This window comes from Berghia stephanieae, chromosome 8 (assembly GCF_034508935.2).
Source record: "Berghia stephanieae isolate SIO BIC M18660-M18661 chromosome 8, UCSD_Bste_1.3, whole genome shotgun sequence".
NCBI lineage: Eukaryota > Metazoa > Mollusca > Gastropoda > Nudibranchia > Aeolidiidae > Berghia > Berghia stephanieae.
Window position 1 is genome coordinate 47,080,965 of NC_088367.1, and position 8,924 is coordinate 47,089,888.

At 36.0% G+C, this 8,924-nt stretch overlaps 1 protein-coding gene across 1 annotated transcript in view; it reads right to left on the bottom strand.

Annotated features, from left to right (window-relative positions):
* LOC144978786 (lipoxygenase homology domain-containing protein 1-like) overlaps positions 1 to 8,709 on the bottom strand; it is a 164,301-nt gene extending 155,592 nt beyond the window's left edge. Inside the window, exons 1-9 of the mRNA XM_078925273.1 lie at positions 8,564 to 8,709; positions 6,929 to 7,138; positions 5,761 to 5,895; positions 4,988 to 5,151; positions 3,976 to 4,131; positions 2,849 to 3,022; positions 2,329 to 2,494; positions 1,324 to 1,568; positions 121 to 256 (exon numbers count right to left, since the gene is read on the bottom strand). Coding sequence (XP_078781399.1) covers positions 121 to 256; positions 1,324 to 1,568; positions 2,329 to 2,494; positions 2,849 to 3,022; positions 3,976 to 4,131; positions 4,988 to 5,151; positions 5,761 to 5,895; positions 6,929 to 7,094 — 1,342 coding nt within the window. The 5' untranslated portion in view covers positions 7,095 to 7,138; positions 8,564 to 8,709. The remainder of the gene's footprint in view (positions 1 to 120; positions 257 to 1,323; positions 1,569 to 2,328; positions 2,495 to 2,848; positions 3,023 to 3,975; positions 4,132 to 4,987; positions 5,152 to 5,760; positions 5,896 to 6,928; positions 7,139 to 8,563) is intronic.
* Positions 8,710 to 8,924: the final 215 nt, after the last annotated feature.

Below are 8,924 nucleotides of genomic sequence, written 5' to 3' on the forward strand. Positions count from 1 at the left end.
AAGAAGAAGAAGAAGAAGAAGAAGAAGAAGAAGAAGAAGAAGAAGAAGAAGAAGAAGAAGAAGAAGAAGAAGAAGAAGAAGAAGAAGAAGAAGAAGAAGAAGAAGTAGTGTTGTCTTTACCTTTTCTGATTGCAAGCGGGTCTTTACTTCCTATCAAATCTTTACAAATCTCTTTGTCTCCTTCATCTTTGGCCAGCCAAGCACCGCAAGGGAAGAAATATTTCCAGTGAGGATTTTTCACATCTGTGATCACAACCTGGTGAGGAAACAAACAAGTGTAAGAAATACTCACTGTTCATGGAAAGAAAAACATGTCATCTATCACTTAATTTACTTTTGAAAATCAGATGGCAAGACCATATCTCCGACATAGAAATATGGAGAAGGCCAAATCAAGAACTCTGATAAGAAAGGTTCTGTGATGGACACCCCAAGGCAAGAGGAAGCGAGGCCACCCCAAGGAGACTTGGAGACGTACCGTAGAGAGGGACCTAAAACAGAGAGGTCTGTCCCTCAAAATGGCCCCAAAGTTACCTGCTGACAGGACCAGGTGGAGATCTCTTGCATCGCCTCAAGTGCCAGTAGGCCTGGAGAGGATTGAGTGAATGAGTGAGTCAAACCAAGAACCCATTAACACCCAAATCAGGAGGAGGAAATTGGAGATGAGTCGGTCATACATTTTTAAAGAAGACCTGGTAGCAATGTCTCACCCGTTAGTCCCTTGAGTGGAATTAATCCCCAAGGGACATGATAAATGAGGCATCCAAAACAGGTATGGAGGCGCTCACTGTCAGAAGAAATGAACATGTCAGGCCTCACTTGGGAGGCTTCCAAGAACATGGCCAAGGACAGAAGTAGTTGGCGGACGCTCGTAGACGCACTATGTGTTACACAAGGAGTGAAGAGAATTAAGTCAAGTAAATAAACATAACCCTCTCCTTACCGACTACATAAAAATCGTCACATTTGTTACGACACAATAGATCATTTTCTAGCCCAGATATATTTTGTATATCACAAATTTGAAGAATAATCTTTGTTTAATTCATAAGAACTTAATGTTGTCTTGTAGAGCGTGTTTTGCAAACAAAATTATGATTAGCATGCTTTTAGGGTAGGCATGACATGTTAGGAAATATTGAAAATGATCAGTAAGGAGAGAGTTAATTTACTTCATGGGCAGTGTGACACAGAGGTTAAAGAAAGGATTTGAACCTGAAACATTCTGTGTTTAGTATTTTGTTCTTTTTTCTATTTTTATGAAGACTTAACATTTTTTTTTTTTTTGTACATTGTATCAAATTTGTAAACAATTACTCTTACCCGTTCCAGATACCATCCGGGTGCAAAGCCTGTATTGTCGTGTTCAATTCTGAGTTTTTTCATGGGGCCGACACAGTTAGACTTGAACTTGAAAACATCACTAGAACCTTTCTGGAACAAGCCCTTGTTGTTGTTCTTGAGGTGGATCTTCTCTGTGATTCCCGTCTTCCCAAACAGAGTCATGAAAACGTTGGAGTTTGTACCAGCACCAGCTCTCTCCCCCGTCACGACCACTACCTCGTATTCTGAAAATGGCAAAATTGGAGAAAAGTAATTAATGTAATTATAGAAAAATACAAATAAAAATTTTGATAATGAACAAAAATCAAAACATTTCATTACTCATGTGATTTTTTTAAAAATTGAGATTTTATATTGCAGTGCTGCACTGCGGTTGATGCCTGGGTTATTCCAGTCTTCCCTTAAAAAAGACCCTAGAGATAAATTTCCCCTATGGGATGAATAATGGAAATTTCATTATTCGTTTTTTATTTTTTGATATCCACTAAACATGCTCAAAGTGCTTTACAATGGGTCTCTGACTAACAACAACACTTAACATGTAGGACGAGACAAAAGGCCTGTTAGGCGATATTACAATTTTTTTATTCCAATGGCTGTTAGCGGCAAGGTACTCATTCATTGATGAGTATGATGAGAGAATGTAAGTAAAGAGCCTTTTCCAAAGACTCAACCACGCCCTGCTCAGAAATGGGCCAGAGAAATCCTTGATTGCACCAGTTCAAATACTGCTCTGAGCGGGGCACAATTGAGTCCTTTACTCACATTCTCTCACTGAACTCAGGTGTAAAATGAGTAACAGCGTGGTCTCTGTCTGAAAAAATTGTATTATTGCCTAACAGGCATCATATTATCTCGTCCTACACGTTAAGTGTTGCTGTTGGCTAAGGACCCTTTGTACAGTGCTTTGAGCACATTTAGTGGATATTGTACTCTCTAAAAGGTCAAGGTCATGCTCAAGCTCACATAATGAAATGTCCATACCTGTCTTGGAAGCTCTGACTGGAAACAGCTCTCGACTGACTTGCCCATCCGTGTGATAGAGAGAGAACCATTGGTTGATGATGAAATGCCAGGATTTTTTGGTTTTCGTGTTGACCACCTCAATCTCCTGGACGTACCAGGCCTCCTCCTTTTTCACGGCAGACGTCTGGAATGGGCAAAGAATAATAATAATAATAATAATAATAATAATAATAATAATAATAATAAATAAAATAATAATAATAATAATAATAATAATAATAATAATAATAATAATAATAATAATAATAATAATAATAATAATAATAATAATAATAATAATAATAATAATAATAATAATAATAATAATAATAATAATAATAATAATAATAATAATAATAATAATAATAATAATAATAATAATAATAAAATAATAATTAATATAATAATAAATAATAATAATAATAATAATAATAATAATATAATAATAATAATAATAATAATAATAATAATAATAATAATAATAACAGTAATCTCTCACCTCTAACAAAACAGATTTGAGATCTCCTATATTCGGTCCCACAATTTTGAAAACATGAGTAGAGCCCTTGGTAAATCGAAAAGGCACAGCTTTGCCGAATTTCACAGACCCAGCCTTTTTGGTGAGACGTGTCTTTGGTATTTTTCCTTTCGTTCCCTTCAATTTGAGGAAAACCTGAAAGAAAAAAACAAAACAGAAAAGCAAATACATAAAAAATCATGTAAACCTTAAAACTTTTACTTGTCTCAGTTTATCCAAATTGTCTAAAATGTTTGCAATTATTTTTGACCCATTGCCTGGAAACTGTATTATATCAGGGCCATGTGTACTAATTTGCAGGTCTGATAACCTAAATCATTATGGGCTCATTGTTGTAATGGAAATACTCTCACACCAATGCAAAATATTATTGTCCATTACAACAGTGGTAAAACAAGCCCAAAATCGCATCCAGTTATTAAACCTAAGAATGGGTTGATGTCGCATCAGGGGTTATTTAGATGCTGGAATTTGGATTTATAAACAAAATATAACATTTGGTAAAGATTTCTTATGCTACTTACGAAAATGAGTATATTATATATTCTGAAATATTTTTAAAAAGTCAGATTATTGGGTAAAGTTTTCTTTAGAACTTGAGTTTTTATATATATAACGCAATATCCATGAAATCTGCTCAAAGAACTTTACAAGGGGCCTATTGAGGGCAATGGATATTACAGTTTATTAAAACTAGAGCATTAATATAGCACTTTATCCACTGAGCACGCTCAAAGCGCTTTACAAGGGGTCCCTTGCCAACAGAACACTTAACATGTAGGATGTGGGACATGATGCCTCTTAGGCAATATTACAATTTTTCGGACAGAGACAACGGTGTTAATGACCAGGTACTCATTTTACACCTGAGTACAGTGAGAGTTTGTGAGTAAAGAGCCTTTTAAAGATATGAACCATGCGCCAAAGCGCGAGGCTCAAAGCACGAGGCTTAAAGCCCAGGCTCAAACCCAGGACTTTCCAACCCGAAAGCGAGTGTCATACCACAAAAACACAGTAGGGAGCATAGATAGGTAAAACCAACAACAGCTTCAATCCCCAATGACTTTTGCATCAAAGATGGTACCAACCTTTGCATCAGTCCCGCAATTTTTCAAATCTCCAGTGGTGACAGCCACTTTGTACAAAACTTCCCCTTTGCCGTCTGCTGACATTCGTCTCCTTTTTGGCAACAAATAACTTCCACTTCCTGCCGTACTACTTACAGACCATCCATTGTGCAATTTCTGTTAGAAAAATAAAAATGGTATCAATTTGAATGAATTTTTGCATCAACAATGGAAATATGAAGGTTCATGTAATTATTTCAAGGGCAGAAAACAAAAACAGTTTTTTTTTCTTTTGCTTGTGTAAGTGTAGTTCACAAAGAATAAAATCAGTAGAAATAGATTCTAATACAAATAGAAATAATCTTTGAAATAAACCCCAAAACTATTGAAAAATAGCACCTGATTAACTACAATATATTGATGATAAAGTAAGTAAATTTAAAATTCTTATTCTGCTATCATTTTACGAATCAATCATCATTCCAAACAAGAAAAAGGAAAATAAAAACAAACAAAACAAAAACTTGAGCTTGAGATTTTTTATTTATAGCGCAATATCCACTAAACATGCTAAAAGCGCTTTACAAAGGGTCCCTGATCAACAGCAACATGTAACATGTAGAACGAGACATGACGCCTGTAATGCGATATTGCAATTTTTTTTTTGACAGAGACAACGCTGTTGATGGCCAAGTACTCATTTTACACCTGAATACAGTGAGAGAATTTGAGAAAAGAGCTTTTTCAGAGTACTCAACTATGCGCTGGGCGAGGCTCGAACCCAGGACCTTCTGATCCGAAAGTGAGTGTCATACCACTACACCACATAGCTGCACAAAAAAAACCCCCAAAAACCCAACTCAAAAGGTGAACAATGGCAGAGTGTTTAAAACATAATATGAGCCAAAAGTGTGCAAAACGCACAACAAAGTCAAAGTATACCCTGCGATGCAGGTTAGTCCGGTTCAAACATAAACAAACAAACAAACTACAACTTCAAACTTTAATGATGATGACTATCAAATTCACATACCTGTCTACGGAGAGATTCCAGTTGTATTGAGCCAAATCTGCGTTCAAAATATTCCACAAGGTGCTTGTCATTCAAAGCATCATAGGACGGGAAAGGAGCGCTGGTCCCAGCTTCAACTTTTGGGTAGCCGAGGGTTGAATTGACAAAGGCTTCAACTCGACGAGCTGAGAGATGTAGAAATTTTTTAAAGATCTTTGACTTACTCAGTTTATTTACTATTTTTTAAGTAAGAAAGGCAAACTAAACACGAAACCAACTGTTATGCTTTGGATAAACGGAATTAAAATGCTGTGTTAAAACCAATAAATTTATTGTCCACCAAATATAAGTGACATTGAGTAGCTTATAAAACACTTCAATACAAGTGGTTGTCAATGTTTTCAGTAAACACACCGGGAATCAACGGAAAGCCTAAACAGAGTTGAATGCCTATCAAGGTTATATACATCTTTTAATCTCTCTCTCTCTCTCTCTCTCTCTCTCTCTCTCTCTCTCTCTCTCTCTCTCTCTCTCTCTCTCTCTCTCTCTCTCTCTCTCTCATTCATTTCCTATACAAAAATATTTTGTTACCCTAAATAGTTTTACAAATTTAAAAATGTAATCCTATAGCCCATATGACAGTTAAAATGGCTGAAAGTATAGAAAAATTCAATTTCACGAGAATTTTTTTTAAAAAATGGCTTTATCCATTTAACAAGACATTTTACTTATCTGCATTTGACTATTTTTTATAACAATAACTGCTTCTTTCACACTGACTCTTAGGGACAAACCTGCATAAGGAGCGTGTTTGCTGACGTCTGTCTCGATGGGTTTGTGGTTGGTGAGAGAGACATTGTAATGTCGAGCTTTGTACTTGGCTTCTGGATAGTTGGGTCCGTGCCATGGAGATTCTCGTCTAACTGGAGCTGAAGAGGAATTCAATGAGAAAATTTCAAAAACTTGAATTTATTCTAAACTAATTATCGCTGCGGGAAATAAAAAAAATCCATTTTACATGTAATCGAACATAAAAAAAAACCATTTGAATGGACAAAGGAGAATGATTTGTATAGTAAAATAAAAGGAGTAAAAATGACTTTTATAAAAGATACTACATACAGTGAATGAATTATGGCCACTTTCTCATTTTCACATTTCATATCATTACTTCATCTCCTTGTCACTCTATTTCTTCCCCCCCCCCCCCCCACTCTCTCTCTCTCTCTCTCTCTCTCTCTCTCTCTCTCTCTCTCTCTCTCTCTCTCTCTCTCTCTCTCTCTCTCCCTCTCTCTCTATCTCTATCTCTTCCTCCACCAAATTTAATGATTTGATCTTTAAAATTATCATTATGAAAAAAGCTATCTCTATGTGTCAAAATCTATTTTATAGGTGAAACCAGGTGCAAACTGGGAAAAAATATTTCCTGAACTTCTACGGTTTTTGGCAAAGGATAATAACAGGGATGGTTTATAATGTTTTTGCTATTATGCTTCTGTAAAATCGGGTTTTCCCCTTATCAAAAGGGGTATAAGAATTTTTTTTTATTGTTGGGCACTCTACAAAAGGACTTGCTTTTGATATTTAAGTATCTATTCAAATGCCGCTATGTGGCTATGTGGTCTAGTGGTATGACACTCACTTTCGGATCGGAAGGTCCTGGGTTCAAGCCTTGCTCAGCGCATGGTTGAGTCCTTGGAGAAGGCTCTTTATTCAAATTCTCTCACCATACTCAGGTGTAAAATGAGTATCTGGCCATTAACAGCGTTGTCTCTGTCCAAAAAAAATTGTAATATCGCCTAACGGGCGTTATGTACCGTACTACATGTTAAATGTTGCTGTTGGCCAGGGACCCCTTGTAAAGCGCTTTGAACACGTTTAGTGGATATTACGCTATAAACGCTCAATTTTAAAGCTCAATTTAAACGCCAATAATTATCTAAACAGAATCAAATAACCTACCTGAAGCTGGTCTTTTTCTCACTGGAGGTTTACCAGCGGCGTATGGTGGGTGTGGTTGGAATCGGAGCTGACTTGACAAAGGTGCATCAGGAATGTTCATACATCTTTTTATAGCCTCACTGTTGTTGTTTGGTTGCTGCATAAATGAGCCACCCGTGGCTGCCATCTTAACTTAATTCTTGTGTTACAGTCTATGATCACTTGTAATTGCTGGAATCAAAATAAGAATGACTCAGAATGGAAACAGCTTTGATTAGGTAAACATCATGTGATCTTTTGATTTAACTGTAAGGCTTCCTTGGTTAACAAAAAAGAAAAAAGTAAAATCCTCAATATTGCAAAAAGGCTGCAGTTATTCAGACTCAAGTCTGAATAGTCTCCCATGGTTATTCGGACTCAAATACCAATGCATATCTGCAATCAACCGATTATTCGGACACAGTCTGAATAGTCTTCCGTGGCAGTATTGTTTTTGATTGTTTGTTTGTTCTTTTTTTTTTTAATGTTTAATTATTGATAATTGCGTAAAATTAATGCAAATCAAAATTACGATTGTAGTAACTATCAACCCGTTTTATTTGACGAGAAAGACAAAATCATGGAGCAATTGGAAGTCCAGATAGAAATTTAAAAAGAGTTAAAACTCTTCAAAAGTAACAAAAGTCAGTCAAAGTAACTGTGGTATAAGTGAAAGGCTTTCCTAATAACATAACACGATGTCCAAATAAAATCAGGACACAAATAAATAGTTATAAAATTACATATATTCTGATAGTGTGAGACAGGCAACAATCCTTCTACAGTCCAAAGTAGGGGTATGAGCTGAGTCAGTGTGATATGGGCGAGCTCCTTTTCTAGTTTTTTTATCACTCCCACCCTCTGCCTACTGCCCGCATTGTGTCATCCTCCCCTCTGTATGCGTACGAACATTAGATTTTGAGTCCGAATAGCCACGGAAGACTATTCAGACTCAAGTCCGAATTGCAAAAAGGATAAATTAGATCTTCAGTCAACTAAGTAATCCTTTTTTACCTTATATACCAATACTATAAAACCAGGAAACTTTAGATTTAACTTCAACAAGCAGCAAATACAAAAGCATACAAAAACAAAGATATTTTGTAATCACAGTGAAATTTTAAAGACTGAATTAAAACAAAATGTTTATGTTCGTTTTAAAAAGTAAGATTATAGGATTGAGGGGCAACCATTGTACGATTAATCAATGACCGGGCTCTTGAATGAAGTGAACTGTTTGTTTTGTTATGATACATCATTCATCAACATGTATTCATTGATGAAGATTGTGGTCTTTTGCACGTTGTATTGTACTTGTACTGTTATTGTTTGAGTTTGTACTGTGGATACGATAGAATATAAAAACTTGACAGCATATTTCATATTCACAACCAATGTTATACGAATAGCTTTCCAATCTCGAAACAAAAAACAATCTAAACTGATTCACAGACAGTGATTTGGAGCTCTCGCACTGGACTGGCAGCTCACTTTCCATTTCCACATTCCACCCCGTGGCCAGGATCTCATCACTCCATCCTACTTTTGGGCAGTTTTTCAGCCTCCGCGCTTATGTTTTAAAGCAAACAAATTTTTTTAATTTCAAATTTTACATACCTTCCTTTCTCTGTTAGTGTACCATTTTTATGAATTTATACCACACCTCGCAATTTAAAATCGTTGAAAGTATTTCCGATAGTGAGAGAAGATGCTCACAAAATTTACTATTGTTTGCGTTGGTTACCAACAATTTACACTACTGCGCCTGCGCCATCGGAAGTAATTACTAAGAGCAAAAAATACGAACCCGAAAAGCCGGTACTGTATTTATAGGGACGTTAAACGGCACCATAAAATTGGTGGTGCTTTTAGCACCCCTAATTATTGTCAGCAGAGAAAATGAAAGGCACCTCGAATTTAAAGTGCCGGTTTAAAATTCAAAACAAATTTCGAGTTAAAATGGCCAAACATGATATAA